Source organism: Populus trichocarpa, chromosome 2 (genome assembly GCF_000002775.5).
Source record: "Populus trichocarpa isolate Nisqually-1 chromosome 2, P.trichocarpa_v4.1, whole genome shotgun sequence".
In the NCBI taxonomy this organism is placed as follows: domain Eukaryota; kingdom Viridiplantae; phylum Streptophyta; class Magnoliopsida; order Malpighiales; family Salicaceae; genus Populus; species Populus trichocarpa.
The window spans coordinates 20,407,864-20,429,171 of NC_037286.2; the positions used below are offsets into that span (position 1 = coordinate 20,407,864).

General features: G+C 33.6%; 1 protein-coding gene across 3 annotated transcripts; it reads left to right on the forward strand.

Annotated features, from left to right (window-relative positions):
• Positions 1-5,686: 5,686 nt before the first annotated feature.
• LOC7458255 (GBF-interacting protein 1-like) lies at positions 5,687-15,411 on the forward strand. 3 transcript variants are annotated; one of them, XM_024595226.2, is made up of 12 exons: positions 5,687-6,113; positions 6,717-6,760; positions 7,419-7,551; positions 7,887-8,013; positions 8,108-8,475; positions 8,554-8,736; positions 9,290-9,361; positions 9,442-9,847; positions 10,514-10,808; positions 11,320-11,481; positions 12,892-13,389; positions 14,523-15,411. In XM_024595226.2, the coding sequence occupies exons 1-12, from the start codon at positions 5,951-5,953 to the stop codon at positions 14,817-14,819; spliced, it is 2,748 nt and encodes a 915-aa protein (XP_024450994.2). In that variant the 5' UTR covers positions 5,687-5,950; the 3' UTR covers positions 14,820-15,411. The 3 variants fall into 3 exon arrangements, with proteins under 3 accessions (XP_024450994.2, XP_024450996.2, XP_002301574.4); XM_024595228.2 differs by lacking the exon at positions 9,290-9,361; XM_002301538.4 differs by lacking the exon at positions 9,290-9,361 and having other exon boundaries at positions 5,688-6,113; positions 9,457-9,847.
• Positions 15,412-21,308: the final 5,897 nt, after the last annotated feature.

Below are 21,308 nucleotides of genomic sequence, written 5' to 3' on the forward strand. Positions count from 1 at the left end.
TTAAGTCAGAAGATTAGGATGAAAGGTAATAAAAAGATCAAATCGAGAGAAAAAGAGTTAGAGTAATTAAAAGGAATATGTGCACAATTGACTTTGGGGTTTGAAGGAATATTGTTAGCATAAGTTAATATACGGTTGATACTGAGAGATAAGGTTTTAGAGGCTCAAGAGAAAGATCTGAAGGTAGAGTGGGTGAAGAAGCAGATAAATTCGGGTGTATAAACGCCTTTCCAAGTGTTAAAGAATGATATAGTAGCCATGACGAAACAAAATTATGTATCGAATGATAAGGCTTTGAAGGAATAATTGTTTACAAAGGCTTATAAATCTAAGTTTGCAATGCACCCCGGAAGCACCAAAATATACAAAAACCTAAAGAGGTTCTATTGGTGGTCGGGGATGAAAAGAAAGTAGTAGAGTTTGTAGCTAATTATTGGATCTGTCAACAGGTGAAGATTAAAGATCAAAAACCTGCAGGGAAATTACAACCCCTCTCAAATCTGGAATGGAAGTGAAAAGATATCTCCATGGACTTTGTTTCAGGGTCTCCAAAAGATAGGAAAGGGGAATGATATCATTTGGGTGATTGTAGATCGATTAACCAAGTCTACATTGTTTTTACCGATGAGAATGATTGATTCAGGTGATAAATTGACAAAGTTATTTGTAGACGAGGTGGTAAGATTATATGGGGTGTTGGTGACAATTGTATTCAACAGAGATCTAAGGTTTACCTCTCAATTATGGCCAAGCATTTAACATGTAATGGGGATAAAATCAAAGCTAAGCATTGCCTTTCACATGTAAATAGACGGATAAACAAAGAGAACTATACAAACTTTTAGGGATTTGTTAAAGGCTTGTGTTCTAAAGTTTAGAGGGAAGTGGAAAGATCACTTACCTTTGGTGGAATTCACATACAATAATAGCTATTAAGCTATAATGAGGATGGCTTTTTTTTAAAACTTTGTACGAGAGGAAATATCTAACCCTAGTGTGTTGGGAGGAAATAGTAGATAAGAAGTTGTTGAGGTCTAAGTTAGTATAAATTACCACATACAAGGTAAAGATGATCAAAGAAAGATTGAAAATGGATCAAGATAGACAGAAGAGCTATGTTGATAATAAAAAGAGACCCTTAAAGTTTGAGGTGCGTGATCTAGTATTTCTATAGGTCACACTATGGAAGAATATCATACAGTTTAAGGTGAAGGGTAAGTTAACACCAAGGTATATAACCCCATACAAAGTCTTAAAGAAAATTGAACCAATAGCTTATTAGTTGGAATTACCACTAATGATTCAAAGGTGCATGATGTGTTCCATGTGTCATTATTTTAGAAGTCTATGGTAGATCCCTCATGGATATTGCCATAAGTTCTAATGGAGATTCAAGAGGATTTAACAGTGGAAATGAAACCGATAAGGATTATGGATAGAATAAAAAATGAGTTAAGGAACAAGAAAGTTCCTTTGGTAAGGGTGTTATGGAGGAACTCACAAGTTAAGGAAAAACATTGGAGAGAGAGGATGAGATGAAAAGAAAACACCCAAGTTTGTTTAACGACTAAGGTAAGAAAATTAAATTTCAAGGATAAAATATCTGTTAGGAGGAGAGAATATAAAACCCTAATATTTTATTATAAGAAAAATAATACAATATAAATTGTGTTTTTTTAGAGGGTTTAGAAAAAACAAAAAGAAGGAAAGCCTAAAATTCCTAAAGAAAAGAGGATTAAGGCAGAATGTGAGAGATGAAAATTAAAATAGTGGGTAAAATAAATTTAAGGAAACTGAGGGATAGAAAAAAAAAAAGAAAAAGGTAATGTTCTCTCTTGGAAAAGAGAGGAATCGTCACTTTAAATAAAAAAAAAGAAAGGGAGGGAGAACTCTTTGTGACTTTTGTTGATAGAAACATGGAGATAAAATAGTAGTAAAATTATTATTTAAGCAATAATTAAATAAAACTATAGGGAATTCAAGGAAATTAAAGAAAAGTAGGAAGGATTGGAGAAAAAGGGAAATCATTCAAAAAAGTGATCTTTTGTAAATGGAATTGGTTACCCAATAATAGGACTAGTGACTGGTAATGGACGGTGGAACTTATTACCCGGTAATGGGGCTAGTGTCTAGCAATGGGTTAGTGGCTAGCAATGGGTTAGTGGCATTAGTTCAGTTGATGACTAGAACATATGACTTGGCAATATGGTTTAATAAGACCATAAAATTGATTGAAAAGATGAATTAATTGTTTGGAATAGATCTAGTGGTGTCAGTTGCATTAATGACTAAGATATATATGATTTGGTTATTGACCCTATAAGGAACAAAAAATATTTATGTTACCGACTCATCGAATTAGTAATAAAATGTTAGAAGAAGCTAGATTGTCAATACAAAAACAATAATATTTCAGGGATTTCAATTATCTATGTTCAGCAAGTTGTTTGAAATGTGTTTTAAAAATTAAGGTTGTTATACAAAGTTGCTTGTGTGATGATGATGATGATATCACAATTTGAGACAAGTTTTATACAAGAAATGGCAGGACGAAAGTTGGATGGGGTTTGTAGAAAAAAAAAGCTCAGCTGAAATTCCATTAATTAGAAAGGTTTTCATTGGAAATCATAAATTAGAGTAAGATGTCAGCCTTGAATCTTTTGCAAATGAGTCAAAATAGTGTGAAAGATAATAGTACAAGTTATATGAAAAAAAATAAGACGATGAAACATGATAATGATAAATACAAATTTCGAGAAATCAAACTAAGCAGTTAACCACATAAAAAGTTGAAAAGAAAAATTATATGTTAAGAGAACACATGTATTTGATTAGAATAAATTGAAAATTTCAAAAACTAAAATGGCATATACGTGTTGTGAAATGAAATATGACATAATTTAAATGTATTACGAATTGAAACAATGATGCAAATCAGATATGATTACGAGATATATGTTAAATTTAAATGTAATACGAATTGAAACAATGGTGTGAACTAGATATTGTCGTGAAATATGCATATAAAATTATATGAATTGAAAGGGTTTTGAGGAAACAATTCATAGTATGAATCAAATGTGTTATGAATAAGAATTTCCAAGATGTGACTGTGATAGTTAAATGAGTACAATGATAAAATAAAAGTTCATCAAAATATGAATAAAAATGTATTAAATTGGAATCTGACATAGATTAATGTTGACACAAAAGTTAGTGAAAATTGGGTTATTTATGTCATTGGTGCGTGTGTGTGTGTGTTTAATAAGTATTCATTGCAATATGTACTAATGTTATAATAATAAATTGTTTTTAGGTTTATCATAGACTCGGACAAAACAGTATATCTTACATAGCATTTCTTTTGTTTAGCTGATAATGATGTAATTTTGAATATGTTAGCTATCTTTTCACAATATAACTTTGAGAAAAACTTACATATAAATGAAACAAAAACTAAGAATATTCCTAACTTAATTATTAATATTATTTTATTAGGTTTGTAGTATGATATTAAACCTACCCTAGGTTTATTAAATGAATATTGTATGTGATTGGTTTATAATGTTTTTATATTTTATTCATGTCACTTGTTGTAAATAGTACATGCTACATGCTACAATTAAATGTACATTGTGAAAAGGAGAATTTGGAAGGATAGATGGATTCTATTCTTGACTGAAAATGTGATTGATTAAGGTTTAGAAAATTTAAATAATATCGAGATTGTGATAAATATGTGTATGTAAGAGTCAATAACTTGAGAATGGTTCATAATAAAGAAACTTCTATTGAAATTTCAGTAGAATTTTAAATGATATAAAAATTAAAACATAATAATAATATGTTAAAAAAACACTCACTTTATTTTTCTGAGTTCAAGACTCAATGAAGTTCAAAAAGTTATTAAAATATCAAGATGTTACTATTACATTAATCACCTTCATCTTTTTCCTATGAATATCTTTAAAAAAACAAGTGGGTATTTGGAGAAGTAAGTTTTAATATTTTTTTTTAGTATAGTAAATTAGAGGGCCGATCTTTAATTTACTTTTATATCATTTTTAAATATTGAACTCCATTTAAAATTTAATTATTGATACTTAAAGTGATTTCTAACATGAGATTTGAAATCTCTAAATTGAATTCAATTTAAATGGTTCAAACTTGTTACTAAGGTTATTTTTTTTCAATAATATTAGTAGGAACTAATAAAAAGAAAGAAAAAAAAATGTTGTAAGAATAATATATTTGAAAGAAATAGGTATAATAAAGAATACATTGAAATGTCCTATAAAATCTGCAAATCTAAAAAATACATAAAAAAATTATATCCAACAAATAAATAAAAATAAGCATATAAGTTTTTAATTTAGATAATAATTATAATAATTATTTGTGTTATGTTGTGGTTTCTTTTACTTCGATCAATGAATAATATTATTTAATTTTAAAATTTTGCATTAAAAGAAATTGATCTATGTGCACAAATCAATTTCTTTAATTTATATAGAAACTTTATCATGATATATGAAGCATAAATTATTTTCATAACAAAGTTGAGAGTAGTGTCTCTTACATGAAAAAGATTTTTTTTTCTTCAAGAAACTGTAGAAACACAATTGTGCTAGGCATGCCATTTTTTTTTTCTATGAATCACTTTAAAAAAGTTTCTTTACTTCTTTATTTATGTGTGTGTGTCTATATATATATATATATATGAATAACATGGGTTTTTTTAATAAAAACTTATCATGATTCAAATAAAAAAACATAAAATTATGCTTTGATAGTTTTTATGCTACATAACTCAAAAGTAAGAAAATAATTAATTTGAGAAACTTGTGTAAAAACTTCAAACAAAAAAAAAATAGACACTTTATTCCCATTGAATATCCATGAAGAATTTGATTTAAAAAATTATACATATTAGTTTCTTATACAATCATTCATAAAGTAATTGCTGAAATTACAATTAAAAATTTATAATTTTATTTGAAAAGAATGATATTAACTATAATCTTGAAATTTCATTGTAATTGTTTTATTTAAAAATATTTTATTTTAAAACATTAAAAACGAAAGCCTCATTCTCCGGTTGAGTTTGTTTTATACAAATAAATAATACATGATCTACTGCAATAAATTTTAACTACTTGAGATGACTAGAAAATTAAGATTATAATAATCTGAATTCAAAACTCAAATTTCAACTTATTTTTCATTTAAAAAATACTTAATTTAAAAACCTCAATAACCCAATTTCTAATCACAAAACATCCAAAACTATTTTTGTTTTTTCGTTTCAAAAGCATTCTAGAAAAAATTTAATTTTTTTTAATTTTTACTTTAAATTATTTTTTTTTATATTTTCAGATTATTTTAATATGCTAATATCAAAAATAAATTTAAAAAAATAAAAAAAATATTATTTCATTACATTTTTAAATAAAAAATATTTTTAAAAATAATTTCTATAAATTACCATATCAAAAAGCGTGGATGCAAAATACACAATATCTCTGTCTACGAAGGAAAACATACGTATTTGTTTTACGGAAATTATCAAAACATACAATGAAATGTCATTGTAATAAAAAGACAAAAACCAAAAAGCCCTAACAATACATTTTGCTCCCTCCCTTTCTTTTCCTCTCTCTCTCTCTCTGTTTTTTTTTTTTTTTTCTTTCTTCTTCCACTCCCTCTCTGTTTCACCTATTAAAAAAAAAATTAATCAAAGCCCAGAATCACACTTCATCCAACTCTCTCTCTTTCGATCAACCCTCTGTAAACCCTCATAGCCTCTCTCGGCTCCCCCTCATTAAAAAAAAAAAAATACACTCATTATTTATTATTTATATATAAAATACTGCTTACTTTATATTTTTTCTTTTACCTATTTATTTATATTTTTAAGAAGGAGAGGAAGTTGGTGTTGGTGAGGGTGGAGATGAGCGGTGGTGGGGTTAGGGTTTCAATCCCGGGCAACGTGAGGAAGACGATCCAGAACATAAAGGAGATCACAGGCAATCACAGTGATGAGGAGATTTATGCAATGCTCAAGGAGTGCTCTATGGATCCCAATGAAACTGCTCAAAAACTTCTCTATCAAGGTCACTTCTCCTTGTCTTTATCATTTTTCCTTGTGGGTTTTCTTGTTCTCAAACCCATTGTCTTAGACCTTGTGGATTTAGCTGGTTTTCATGTGAGCCGTCGTTAAAGGTTTGATTTTGAATTCGGTCTGTGGGAAATGGGGTTTTTTCTTCTTCTTATTTTCTTATATGAGTTTTTCACTGTGTTTTGTCTTCACCTTGTCGGCGTGGCTAATAAGTTATATGTTTTTTTTCTTTTTGAAGCTTTGTCCGTTGCTTTCATTTTGTAAGTTTTGATTTGTGGAATGAAATCATTTCTTATGTTTCAAAGTCTTAATGAGAAGAATTAGATGTACTTTTTAGCGAACTTTGAAGTAGACAATTGGGCTCTTATAAATGGGTTTTCTTAGCTCGTGCCAGTTCAAAAGCTTGCCGGGCAGAAAAAAATAAAAAACACCTTATGCTATGGTTTTTATATATATGTCTTGCAAGTTTATTTCAATTGCTTACTAATTCTCTTTCTTATTGTTCGAGAAGCGAAGGATGGATTTTGATGCATATTGCTTGACATTGTCTCTGTGTAACTACTATTTTCCTTTTTAACTAGGACTAATGGTTTTACAGATCCATTTCACGAAGTCAAAAGGAAGCGTGACAGGAAAAAAGAGGTAAGTTTACTTGCTTCTATAAAATTTCACATTCGCTGGCTTCCTTTGCTTCTAAATGATTGCAACCAAATCTGTTGCTGTTATTTTTATGCTTGATAAGATTAGTGTGATAATGTTGCTGGGGATGCAATCCTGCTTAATCTGGCATATTTTCTGTGGATTTTTTATCCAATTACTGAATCGAGATAATGACTGTCCACTCCAGGGTCGTCATGAGTTCATATTTTTTGGTGTCTTGGTATAATTTGCTGTCTGCATTTGGACATCGATATATTGGTTATAAACATTTGTATTGCTGGTGGAATTGGATTTGTGAAAGCTGTGCATTTTTAACAGCAACTTTAGAGGCAGAGCAATGTTATTCATATTCTATAGGTAAATAGCAGGAAGCTCTTGGAACTAATGGACTATGACTAGGGGATTGATTAAGGGGCTACAGGTTAATGATGAATAGATGAGATTGAGGCAATCTAGATTTAAGTGGCAGGGGTTTGGGCTTTAGAGAGATGTGACGGCATAGAATTTACTTGTTTGATTAAGTGGCTGACACTTGACATCATGTGGTTACATGAACACGCATTTATGCAGATGTATTCATTGTTTTTGTGCTTAACATACAGATTCTTAGCTTTCCTAGCATTTTATTTCTTTTAAGCAGAACATGAACAATAGAGAGTCTGGAGATTCTCGATGGAGGTCTGGCATGCAGGGGCGGGGGAGTAGGGGTGGCATGCAGGGGCAGGGGAGCAGGGGTGGTCGGCCAAGCTTTTCTCCGCGTCATACATATCATGGTAAACAACTTTTTGTAAAGACAGCTTTTTGAAGACAAATTGCTGGAGTACTCCCTCCTTTTTAAATCATGTGGTTATTCTTCTGTATTTTCATGTCTTGTTTTTGTTGGTCATCATCTATATAAATATTATAGACATACAAACACTTGTATCCACACAAGTAACTTTATACTGAGAGTTTAGTGGATGCTACTTCATTGTTTTTGTCTTGATCCCTTTTTCCTTAACTATTTGGATGCATTATTTGTAACCATAGACTAAATAAGCTGCTATAGTTATGGCAGAAATATTGTTTTATGCTGCAAATTTGATTGTTGGATGCGATCCTTGGTCAGATACTGGTGGTGGAAGGAATTCTGCTGCTGGAAGGGACAATGGAACCAACCATGCTGCAGAGAAGGGCGCTGGCTCTTCTTTGTTAGCCTCCGAAGAGAAATATAAAGAAACTACTCCATCAGCAAGGTGACCTTGTCCTATAAATCTCACTTTTTCAAGATATGGTTTATAAGAGCTTACTGAAAGTGCAATAATTACATTATGTAATTATATATTGCAGCTCCTCTGCAGTTGTGGCCAATGGTCCAACTGGTGTTGTTTCTGGAAACACTAGTGCAATGCTTGCCTCCAATTTACCTACAGGAAGCAATCAACATGAAGTGACTTCATCACCTATTGTTGGAAGGGAAGCATACCACATTGATGTTGATAAAGCTCCTACTATTGCATTTGGAACTGGGGATGCGTGCAGGGAGTCCTTGCCAAGCTCTAACAACTCCTCCATGTCTGTGATTCCAGCATCTTCTTCAAAAATTTGCTTCTCGTCCTCGGATCCTGTACTAAAGCTTTCTAATGATTCATGTCCCCCTGGTACGGTGGGTACAATTAAACGTGAAGTGGGGAACCATCAAACTGCGGGTGAATCAGGTCAGAACAAGTGATAATTTGATTATATTTTGTGCACTTTTAGCTTTGTTGTGATGATATGTAATTAACTGATGGCAGCTTCCGAGATTGGTGTCCCTTTCATGCCAGGGAAGATGCCAAGCAAAAACCAAGGAGTTGGGAAGAACCAGCTCAGTGATTCTTCCCAACCTTCTTTTGCATCAATCCAGGGTGGTTCTTTCAGTAGCCGGCCTTCCTCTAACTACAGTAGCAGGTCTCAACTGATAATAGGCTCTCAGAAAGGTACAAATTTTGTTCTGGGTTTTGCAATAAATCTTTTTACATTCCTGTTCTGACAATGACAAGTTCTGTACTAGTGTGACAAATCTTCTGTCAATGTTAAGGTTGAAGCATCAAGGATTGTTCTCGACCTCACATTGTGCTTCTTTTTTTTAAGCTTCTTTCGGAGGCTTAATGTTGAAAATATCTATTTCTAGTACAAGTATTTTGATCTTAAGGTGAACTGTGAAAAGGATACATCTGAAATCCAGTCAAATATACTTCACAAACAGGCTTCCATTTTTTGTTGTTCTACTGCTCCTTCCTGGTTTATTTCCTTTACTTGATTAATTGTTAGATTAGGCACGTTCTCTTTTCTTTATGAAATACAGGAGGGTGTTCCATTATAGTTTAATCTGAATTTGCAACTGAAAATCAAACACAACAATTTCAGCATTCAAGGTCATGCCTTTTTAGTTTGGCATGTAATATTGCAAAACAGTTCTGCATGATGTTCTTTTCTTGGTAATTTTCTATTAAAAATAGAGCCTTTTTTTGGCTAGGTGAGATCATACAGTTAGATATTATAATGTGAGGAAGCTGAACATTGGAAACGGGGGGAGAGAGACAAACACACAAGATTATCCATGTATCCGGTCTTCTGTTTTATATTTGATACTGTTATTAGTAATAGTCTGTTGACTTACTTGGGTCCTTAATAAATAATAGTCCTGTCTTCAACAGTTGGCTCTAATATGGAGTGGAAACCAAAGGCAACAAACCCTAACGTAGCACAGGAGTCTGGAACAGCTGGTTTATCTGACATTTCTAATATTCCACTTGAATCCAGTGGCCATTCACAGGCCTCCTCGGGTGTCCTTGATTCAGAAGAAGCAACTGCCAAACTGCAGAAGAAGCTGGAGGAGTTGCATCTTCCACAGCGTCAACATGTTATAATTCCACACCATATCCATGTTCCTGAATCTGAAAGAAACAAATTGAGTTTTGGAAGCTTTGATGCTAGTTTCGGAGTGACGTCAAGTTATGTTAGCGGGGCTGAGAGTAACAAGAGTTCTACACCCGTGTCTGAAACTTCTCAGGGTATTGAAGAACCTATGGAGGAACAAGCTGAAAGGTTTATGCTAAATAGTGTTTTCAGTTTAGTTTTGAATGTCATGCAGTGTATATCCTAGTTCCCCTAATTTACTGATTTTGTTTGCATTTTTTTTCATGCAATGATTAAGGTGTAGTTAACAAACTGGAATGTTATTTCAGCTGTTAAGATCTTTTCTCCCTTCTTTATATTCTTTTGAGAAGGGGGAAAATAGTGTAGGCATATATAATGAAGGAAAATCAAGAAATTCATTTTTTAGCTTTTCATTGAAGTAATTGATTGAGCAGTTGACAAATTATCCTGGGAAAGAAGTATATTCCTGACTCATCCAGCTAGATTGAGTTAGTTACCTCTAGAGTGATTACTAATATCATCAATAATAAACAGATTAACGCATTCTAAGTGGTGCTTTGTGTCAAGTTCTTTATGTCTTGTTTTTTAGTTATTAAATTGATATTCAGTAAACCAATGTACCAACAAATAGTTTTTGTTAGCCAGTCCTAAGAGTTACTGTTTTTAAAAGAAAGGGTCCTTGCCCCATTTATGGAGTTTGTTTGGACACAAATGTAATTTTGATTTTTGACTGGTTTGTATTTTTCTTACGGTTTGACGAGTATGCTTCCTACAAATTCAGCTTTTACCTTCACAGTATTTCCCTCGCTCTCATCTTATAATTCTTGGATTCAGCAATCAAAATACACCGGTGACTGCTGAGGAGGGAATTTATCCTGATCATCCACAGTCGCCTTCACATGTACCTGGAAATTTATCAGCTGAGGGTGATGCATCATCCAACACAGTGCCTGATTATGAGTCTAAGCAGGAGGCTGCATTGTTGTCTGGAGGCCATCAGTACTCGGTGGTTCATACTTCTCCTGGCTACAGTTTTGGTCTTGTGCCTCCAATGTTGGGTAGTCAGATTATGCCATTTGAGAACTCAGAATCTCAAGCACGTGATGTTTCTCGCCTACCTAGCTTTGTGGTAAGCCTCCAAAACTTTGTTTGTTATGTTATGATGATTGTGGTTCCATGAAAAAGTATCTAGCTTAATTTTAAGTTAATTATAACTTAGTCCTTGTAATATAGAAAAAAGCAATTAAGTAGTCCTTATGGTCTTTGAAACTATATATTTAATTCCTATGTTTTTAAATCCATTTATAACTTAATCTTTCTATCCATTTCATGTTCTTTTTTCAATTCATCTTGTTTTTTGCTTTTTATTTGTTTTAATAAATAGAAAAGGGAAACAAAGAAGTCAATAAGATGGAAGATTGATGAGAAAAAAGACAGTTTTTGAAACAAAATACTACTAATTAAGCATGGTCAACACTGGTCAAGGGACTTTATTATTTTTTATACTACAAGAATTGATTAATTGTCCTTGTAAACTACAAGGACTAAGTTATAATTAAATCATTAATTTTTGATAAATTGGCTGGAATATTACTTTGGCTTTAACATACTGGTGGTTATTTGATGGTTTCTGTGTCTAGGTCCAGCAACCATTTGACCCTACAAGTTATTATGCCCAATTTTATCGTTCAAGTGCTGATGGTGATGGTCGTGTTTCTCCCTTTCCTGCGCCTGGAGTTGCTTCCAAATACAATGGGAATGTTGCAGTGTTGCCTCCACATACTTCACAGCCTCCCCAAGAGGTTTCAATAGATAAAATCCTCTCTTTAATTAGGCACTTAAGCAAAACCTTTGGAGTTTTTGTTGATTGTATTCTTCTTCGAGAAATATTACTTTGTTTTTTAAAATCACTCTGTGTTGGCTGAATGTTTTAAATTTTGGGGGTATGGTTTGGGTATTCCATGAATCTTTTACTGCACAGTTGGTTATTCTTCTTTGAGAAATAGTACTGTATTTTCTGTTATCAGTTATCAAGGCTTGCAACGCGAATTTTAGCCTGTGAATGCTTTACTGCACAGTTTAGCCCCAAATTGCACAAATATAATGTAACTATTTGTTGTCAGGCCATGTCAACCTCATTTGGGTTTACTTTTGAATCCCTTGTTGAACATGTATGCTGGAATCTAATCCATGGGCTCCTTTCATTTTGTAGTCATGCTAGAGGTCGACTTGTTTTTTTGTCAGGATTTTTATTTTACCCCCTTGCTTAGTATTCTGAAATTAGTGGTAAAGCTCTGTTTATCTTATTGAGTAGGGATCCTCCTATGTGTGTTACAGCAATTTTCATAAGTTATTCCAAGTTGTGTAGAGCATATTTAGCTCTGTAAAACTATATGTTACTGTTATTGCCAATTTATAGTATGCTGGTGTTCAACATCAGATATCTAGTTTTTTAACCATGTCAACATGCTTTGCATTTTGGATGTTCAAATCGGGTAATATGTCATTTGGATAGTCTTTATTAATGACCTAGCAGCTTGGCTCACATCTAAAGTCAAGTTAGTTTTGCAAGCTGCTGCCCTGTATTGTTGCCTTTGAGATCCGGGGAGAGTTGAAGAGATTTCAAGGGGCAATATTGTTTAAGGATGGCCATTCTGGCTGTCTTGGACAATCGCTGTCAGATCTACTATCTCATGCTGAATGATGCTGTATTACTGCCAAGTTGGTCACAGGCTCTTATGTAATCTACCTCAGTACATTATTAGTGAAATTTATGGTGGCACTAATAGTTAATAGAGCCATGATGTGTGGAAGCATTTGTAGGTATTAGACACCCAAGCATTTCTAGATGATCTTCATGAGAAGTGAAATGGAATAGCATGACCAAAACATTGATAGCAATCGCAGGTCCTTGTTGTTGAGGGCACTACACCTAGCTGCTGGTTACAGTAATTGTGTCATGTTTTGCAATGTTAGCTAATAATTTGTTGTATCATCTTTTGCTCATCTACAAGCAATGCTGGTCTTTTACGAGTTACTATAATCATATGCATGGATAAGACATTTTGCAATGTGAGGTGATTTCATGAGCTTCCAGTGTTGTGGATCCATTTGGATGGAATGCCTGAATTGTGTCTGACATGAAGATAAGCATGTGTGTAGATGTTTTTCATATGTTTCTGAATTCTAATAATGTGCATGTCTATTTGCAGGGTGGGAATTCTTTAGTTTTATCCACTGCAGGTCCCACTCCTCTGGGGACCCAAGCTGCTGGGCTCATGCAAAGCTCCATAGCTATGACTCAGCAACCTGTCCCTGTCTTTCGTCCACCAACTGGGTTGCACACATCCCATTTCCCCCCAAACTACATCCCATATGGCCATTACATCTCCCCAATTTATGTGGCTCCAGGTATGTACCAGTTCTTAAGCAATGGTACATTCCTACAGCAACCTCAAGCTGGCAGTGTGTATCCAGCACCACCATCTGCAGCAGCCACGGGGGTCAAATATTCACTTCCGCAATTCAAACCTGGAAGTAATACAGGAAATGCAACTCACATTGGGATGCCAAGTGGTTATGGACCATATGGTTCCTCTCCTGCTGGTTTTAATCCCAATTCTGCAGTGACAGGAGGAAACTCAACCACAAATGATGATCTTGGTGCATCTCAGTTCAAGGAAAGTAATATCTACATTACCGGGCAGCAGGTAGGCTAATAGTTGATGTTTCTGTAATTTATTATGATTAATTCTTAATGTTTTATATTCTTATCCTCTGCGGCTGGAGAATCTAAGTTGCTCATCTAAACATAGCTGGTTGCATCACTGAAGGCTGTGATGTCAATTTTATGATCAATTTTGATAAATAGTAGTCTCATTCTTGGAATTAATATTTTAATGGAAGTAGTTGCAATATTGGTTGGGATTCTTTTATCTTACTGTTAGCACCAGTGGTGTTTTTGGAGGCCTGGGAGATGGAAACGAAAATGGTGGTGGTGATAGTGACTGGCAGCAGTTTCTGCTGAAGACCTTTTTGTTTTTGGTTGTAGCAGATGATTGTTGTGATTAATCAACATGATGCTTGCATTTGAATTTTATACTATGGACATTTGACCTTTAGCTGGTTTGCTCGATATCTGCATGTGCTACTGCCATTTTCTCCATATCTTTCTCCTCTTTTGTTTTGGTGGCTACGTTTCAATTTGAATACAGTAGTTTGAGCCTGCTACTTGGCCATAATATTGGAGCTCAATGATTTGGATAGCATGGGATCAGTGAAATGCTGTGGATGACCTTTTTTTTTTTTTTTGGGGGGGGGGGGGGGGGGCGGGGGAATCAAAGATGTTTTGCTGATATTAATGCTGCCAAGCCCTCACTATATAAAGCAATGAGACACAAAATCAGCCAGCTTAGGATTTAACAACTGGATAAACTAATCAAAATGACTAATTCCAGTTATTGTGGATTATCTAGGATTCAGAATAGCTTTCCTGCAGAAAACTTGTTTGGTATAGAATGCTAATGCTTATTTGGCAAGATTAGTTGCTTTAATTCTTTTGGTTTAGCATATAGAAATTTAGGTGCTATGTTTAGACCAATCTTACTTCTCAGTTTCTTGAAAGATGTCGATGCTTGTTGTTCTCTACAAGAGTACCTGTTCAAGATGCTTGTCAGGGCATGTGGGCAATGTTTAGTCATGTGAATACTTTTAGGTCCATAGAATGCATGTTCAGGTTTTCAGACTGGCATTCCCTAATTTTTAGCACATAAAGTCTCCTTTTTTGTTGTTTTTGCTTTAAAATGATATTTTGTTCTCAAAACTGATGGATCTGCTTCCGCAGAGTGAGGGTTCGGCTGTGTGGATCACTACTCCTGGCCGAGACATATCTAGCTTGCCAGCAAGTACCTTTTACAACCTTCCTCCTCAAGGTCAGCATGTGGCTTTTGGACCAACTCAGGCTTCCCATGGCACCTATACCAATATCTATCACCCTGGGCAACCAGTAACTGCAGCAGCTGTTCACCCACTTCTGCAACAGTCTCAGGCCATGGGTGGAGCTGTTGATATGCTAGGACCTGCAGCCAGTGCTTACCAGCAGTCTCAACATCAACAGATCAACTGGCCTAGCAACTACTAAAACATGGATAAGATTTTTCTTTTTATATACCAGGGAAACAAGTCCAATCTTGGGATATTTTTTGTGAACTCCAACAAGTTTGGATGGAGGTCAACAGCAAGATGATACAACATTGGCTGGACTTGAGAGTGTAAATCTAAAAAATGGGGCTGGAATTCTGCCAGTAGTATCGTCTAATTGCTTGGATTGAGGGCATAAAAGGTGCAGTTTGCTTGTAACTGATATTGACCTTTTTAAGTTAGTGGAGGTGGGCATGTGCAGGTTTTTCTTTTTCTGGTTGCGCCGAATGGTGTTACCGTTTTCCATGTCAGTTCCAAGCCTTTATCTCCCCCCCACCGTTTACTTTTTAAATCTTTGAACTTTTTCTAGGGTATTATTGTTGAGTGGTGAGAATCTTTTCCAATTCTTTCTGATGTCGAGGTTTTTTAGGGCTCTGGAAGGTTAAGGTATAGGCTGGTGGATAATCGTTCCAATTCCTTTTTTTCTAGTCTTTCCGCTGTCTTATATGTAAAGTGAATTTTGATAGCAAGAAACTGATGTACCGAGCTGTTGTAATTGGTATAAGAAAAAAGGTGGCATTCCATTGTTTCAATCGACACCTATGTACAATCTTGAACAGCCTTTCAAGGAGGAAGTTTCCTGGTTAGAATATTGTATTTTTTGACATCTGAAGGCTGCGTTCTTGCTTCTATCCAGTAGAGCGGGCCATTACAAGATCATTATTTCTTCTATGCTTGGTGGGAAGGCAGTGTGTCCCTCTTTTGATTAACTGTGTTTAGGCCAAGAAAGTTGCCACTCAACGTCGAGGAAGATAGTGTTGACTTCCTGGCAATGTGCTCTTCGTTTTCCAGTTCACAGAAAGACCCGAACATTAGCCATTTGACATGGAAATCTGGCTGAGTTTATCTAATCTTTATCAACGAAGACCTTAATATACTTGGGCTTGGGGTTCGTCCGAACCTAGTCACTTGCGTGACAGTTGAGCATAGATATTGTGACTTGGTATCAAAGTGGATTGATCAAGTCATTCTAGGCTTGTTCTTGAATAATATTTTTTTAGATTATTTTTTTAATGATTTGATGGTATTTAGATTAAAAAAAAACAAAACTTAAACATCATTTTGAACTAAAATTTCATAAATCATGTTTCGGATAAAAATTAAAAAACAATACTTCTAGTTAATCTGATCATATCCATATCCAGATTAAAATTTAATCGAGTTAATTGAATGACTTGCTAGTTCCTGGAGTGTGTGCTATGAAGGTTCGCAGTAATTCTTTTGAGAGTAGCCAGCCGGTGCTTAGGCAGCCTGCAGAATCGAGATTCCTCACCAAAAGCTAGATTACAAATAATAAAGCCTGCCTCGGACTCTCCTTTGTATCCTTGCATCGATCTTATCTACTTCGACTCAAATTTCTTATCCTTTGACCCCCAGCAGCGCCAGCCTTAACTCATTGGATGGAATTGTGGTCTCTTGAGCCCGTCGGATGCTCCAAGGCTATGCCATAAAAGGAGAGTACAGCCTCCTTGTTACTCAGCTTCCCCGCCGAAACTGTCAACATGCTCGAGAAGTTACTCAAAGCTCATAAGCTCTCACCTTTCGCACGCAGTGACCTCCCTAAGCCAGCAAACCCGACGACTCCTGAGAAGCTGGAGATTGCTTCCTCTGCCTTGCAGATTATCCATGCTGGAGGGAGAGTTGAATGCTATTATATGGCAATACCTGCCGCCAGGATCTTGGAGAAATACCCCTCTCATGCATTAGCTAAGCCAGAGGTTTTCAGAAGGCCATGGAATTCAGTGGTCCGGCCAGAAAAAATCCTTACTCCAGGACATAAATTCTTGCTCGTTCCTCATCATGCCGTGAGGAAGCTTCGACGAAAGATTGGAAAACCAAGTGAGGAATCGTCATCATCATCAGTTTCTCTTACTTCACAAGCTTCAAATGACGCCTGGACTGACATGGTCTCTCGCCAAAACAATAATGATGTTTCGAGCAGATCATTCTTCTCAGAGAGTGACATTAGTACTGGTGTTTCAAGGGACTCGAGTTGTTCCTTCAGAAGCGCTTTAAGGAAGAAGACTGGTGTTAAAAAGTATGTAAGATTTGCAGGCATTGCTGTCAAGCACAAGGGAGGTCACAACTCTACTAATTCGGAGAAGAAAGGTAATAAGGTGGATCACGACACTTCCTTAAAGAGCTCGAGTACTACCGTTTCTCGATCTAACCGGCGAAATAGGAGACCTCGGAATTCTGCTGCATGGCGGCCATCACTTACAGTGATCAGCGAAAGCAAAGGCGACTGACTGAATAATCAATAGTAATTGTAATGGTGATGTTCTGACCTCCACTGAAGCATCTCTCACTAATCCTCTATTACAGCCTGCAAGATTTATTTTATTTCCTTACCAAGCTGATCAGCTGACAACAATTCTACATCTATGCATGTTATTTGCAGCAGATATAGTCCCTAGTGTTTTTACTTTTTATCCTGGTTGGTATGATCTGTCAGTATATAGCCAGACTTTCTACGTCTAGCACAATCACTAGGGCTAAAAACTAAATCAAGCATAGTTTTAAAATCTGCTTTGGTTTAGTGAGTCAATCCGGAACTAGAATTGAATCAAGTTAAAAAAAAAAATAGGGAAAAAAAAAATTAGAGTTGACCTGACAAAATCCGGTCAAAAACCAGGTTGCAACTGTTGATTTTTGTTTTTTTTACTAAAACGACATCATTTTGATTTATTTTAAAAAAGAAAAATTAACCCGGGCAACCCGATCAGAACCCAAAACCCGGGTCTTGGATCAGGCTAGCCACCAGACTAGGCCTAAAAACTATGAAATCAAGTATAGACCCATAAAATAATTGCTAAATAATAATACTTTTTCTTTATTTTTGTAGCGTGTTCAACAATGTAATAACTGGTATTTTTTAAAAATTATTTATTTTTAAAAATTATATTAATATATTAAAATATTTTAAAAACATGAAAATTTAATTTTTAAAAAAATTTAAATTTTACCTACTCCTCCTGTCTGAAACAGGATACCGAACAGGGTTATATATATATATAGACCCTTCCCTAAATCTCGGAAAGTACATACACGTACTACAAGACGGTACTAGTAGTATAATGACTGCAAATGACTAATATATCCCTATGATACCATTTTTGCAAGTAAAATTGACGTGAACTAGATTTATACTGGCCGCGCTTTGCTGCCAGCTGGGCAAATCTTTTTATGTAAACAAAATTCAAGACCTAAATTACTGGTTAAATAAGTAATATATTTAAATAATATAATACAATAACAAAAATTAAACAAAAAAAAATAACAATGAAAAAAAAGTAAAAAAAACTAGATCTAAACCTATAGATTATCAAACAAATCAATTCAATATTGTAGAATAAAATTCTAGAAAAAAATCAATTAAAAAAATAACAAAAAAAACACCTCGTTAAACTAGATAAACTTGCAAAATTAATGAAAGCACAATATTAAAATAATATCATAGAAAAAAAATAAATTAATTAAAATAATCAAATTAAAATAAATTAATTAAAAAAACAAAAATCAACCTACATTAATTTTTAAAACTAATTATTCAGGTCATAAATACATAACTAATTTTATAGAAAACAATAATAAAAAATAACAAAGCATAACTTAAAAAAAAAATACAAGAAAAACATCAACTAAAAAAATAAGTGAAACTTTCAAAACTTTATCTAATTTTAAAAAACAAAAAAAGTTTAAAAAATAAAAATAAATTAAATTAATTTTAAAAAATAAAAATACAAAAATCAACCTAAATTAACTTTTAAAACTGTCGTGACTAACCATAGTTGACAAATAATAAAAACAAACAAATTGTTATTTATTTTTTTAATTTTTTTTGGGTATTTAATCAGCACTTCTCTGTAATATCTAGGGGGCGGACTTCCACTCTTGAGGAAACCCGTTTCTCAACCCGGACAAAGCACATTGCAATTAATAGTTAGTAATCAAGCTCGTCACTACACCACCACTCAGGATCGCTGCTTTAGTTTTATTTGAGTTCTGGGGAGAGATCGACTCCAGATTCAGGACTCCTGCTTAAGGCATAGTTATTAAACCCGGCTCGGGATTGATCCGGTTAAGGAGCCGGGTCCTGGGTTTTATGAGTCGACCCGGGTCAACCTGGAAAATTAAAAAAAATTAAAATTTTAATATTTTATATGAAAAAATTAAAAAAATTTTCATGTAAATATAGGCTATACATATTGTAAATAATGAAGTTTAAAAAAATATTTTAAAAAGTTTTTTATTCCACGTTAAAAAGATATTACGTTAAGCTTTTAAGTTAAAGTATTTAAACCAAAAAAGTTTATTATCCCACATTGAAAAAACATAACTTTTTTCTTGTGAACATAGAGTATATATACTAATGAGTTTTCAATCCCATATTGAAAAAAGATAATTTTTTTCTTGAGAACATAGAGTATATATATTAATGGGTTTCAAATCCCACATTGAAAAAACATAGTTTTTTTCTTGTGAATATTGAGTATATATACTACTGTGTTTCAAATCCTACATTAAAAAGATACCATGTTATCCTTTTAAGTTGAAGTATTTAAATCAAAAAGTTTTTTATCCCACATTGAAAAAACATAAATTTTTTCTTGGGAACATAATGTATATATACTAATAGGTTTCAAATCTCACATTTAAAAAATAAAAAAACTGGGTCTTGACCGGGTCTCAACCGGGTCACGGGTTGACCCGCCAGGTCGACCGGGTTTGACCGGTTTTTTGACAAACCCGGACCGGTCCAGTCTCCAGATCAACCAGGTTCCAGATCAACCCGCCAGACCGATCCGGATTTAATATCACTGCTTCAAGGTCCTCAAGTTCATCTGTTAATAAATAAATAAGAGAAGAAGTAGAGAGGCAGACATGAGCGGAGAGGGCATATCATTGATTGAAAAGGTCTCTCCCAACGAATTGTGAAACTGCAGCTGCTGATACCGAGAATCCCACTTTGTGAACCACACCAACCTCCTCCTTTTGAGCGTGTTTGTCAGTGTGGTTGCGGGTGTTTTTCAAATAACTTTTCGTGCCAAAATGCATGTCAATGATGTTTTTTTATTTTTTAAAAATTATTTTTGACATCAGCACATTAAAACGATCCAAAACATACAAACCATATTAAATTTTAACCAAAAAAAAAATTAAAATTTTTTAGGAACGCAGCTGCGCCTCCCTCCACTCCTCCTTCTCTCTCTACTCCTGAGTGATGTTGGGCCTTCGGTTACCGAAGGCATCAAATTTACTTTAAAGTTTAAAAGGCTACAGAGCAATCACTTTGAAATAAACTAGTTTCATGCCGCGCTCCACTGCGAGGTTAATGATTTAATTATAAAAATAAATCATTTAAACAAACAACATCCATGCCTATGTATTAAAGAAAATATATAGGTTACAGATGTTTTATTTTATCACTAGATATAATTAATTTATCGTGAATTGCTATAATAAAATTATTGTTTTACTATTAGATGGAAAAAATAAAAGCTTTTGTTGTTTGAGCAATAACTTATTGATCATTAAAAATATTATAATAGAGTATTCCAGTCTTTTTCAAATTTTTTATACAATTAAATGACTCATTTACCTTCACAATAAAAAGAAAATTACACCTGTTAACCAAAGTTTTTTTTATATATATATTTTCATTTCTTACAATATAGTAAAAGACGTCGTTAACCTTAGAAAAAACAAAAAAAAAAGACGTGTTTAATGTCGTTTTAGTCATTTCACACGGTTTTTTTTTGTAATTTTCAAACTTATGAAGGGTATTTTGGTATTTTTAAGTTGAAAATAATTTTTTATTTAAATATTATTGGTGCGTGCTCATTACGCGCCAACACATGGGTGATGTTCATATTCTTTAAAAGGCACATGTGACGTTACCTGATGATCAAACCTACAATTGTTTCCACTCAATAGAACAATTGTTGTAATATTATGTAATTATGACAAATACTAGTACAATTAATTTAGTTATAACATAATTAAGATACATGCTCTAATACATAATAAAAGAATATCTAAAGTAAATAAAGATATATTTTTTTAAATACTCCATCCATGATTAAATTAGATAAGTAAATACAAAATTATATTACAAACAAAATATCTGTTCTTTCAAATACATCGTTGAATTAGACAAAAAGATATAAATTCATGAATTACTATTTAGCTTGGTGTTGCGAGGTATCTGAATATATATATATATATATATATATATATATATATATATATATATAATTAATGATCATTGACTGTAAATGTAATTACATCTATGATTTATGATATTAAGCGTAATCAGTTTTACACTCAACAATAATTAAATATTATGACATACGCATACATGTGTATATGTATTCGCCACATTCTTTATCAAACAATTTATATTTATTATCCCTTGACCTTCGCAAAT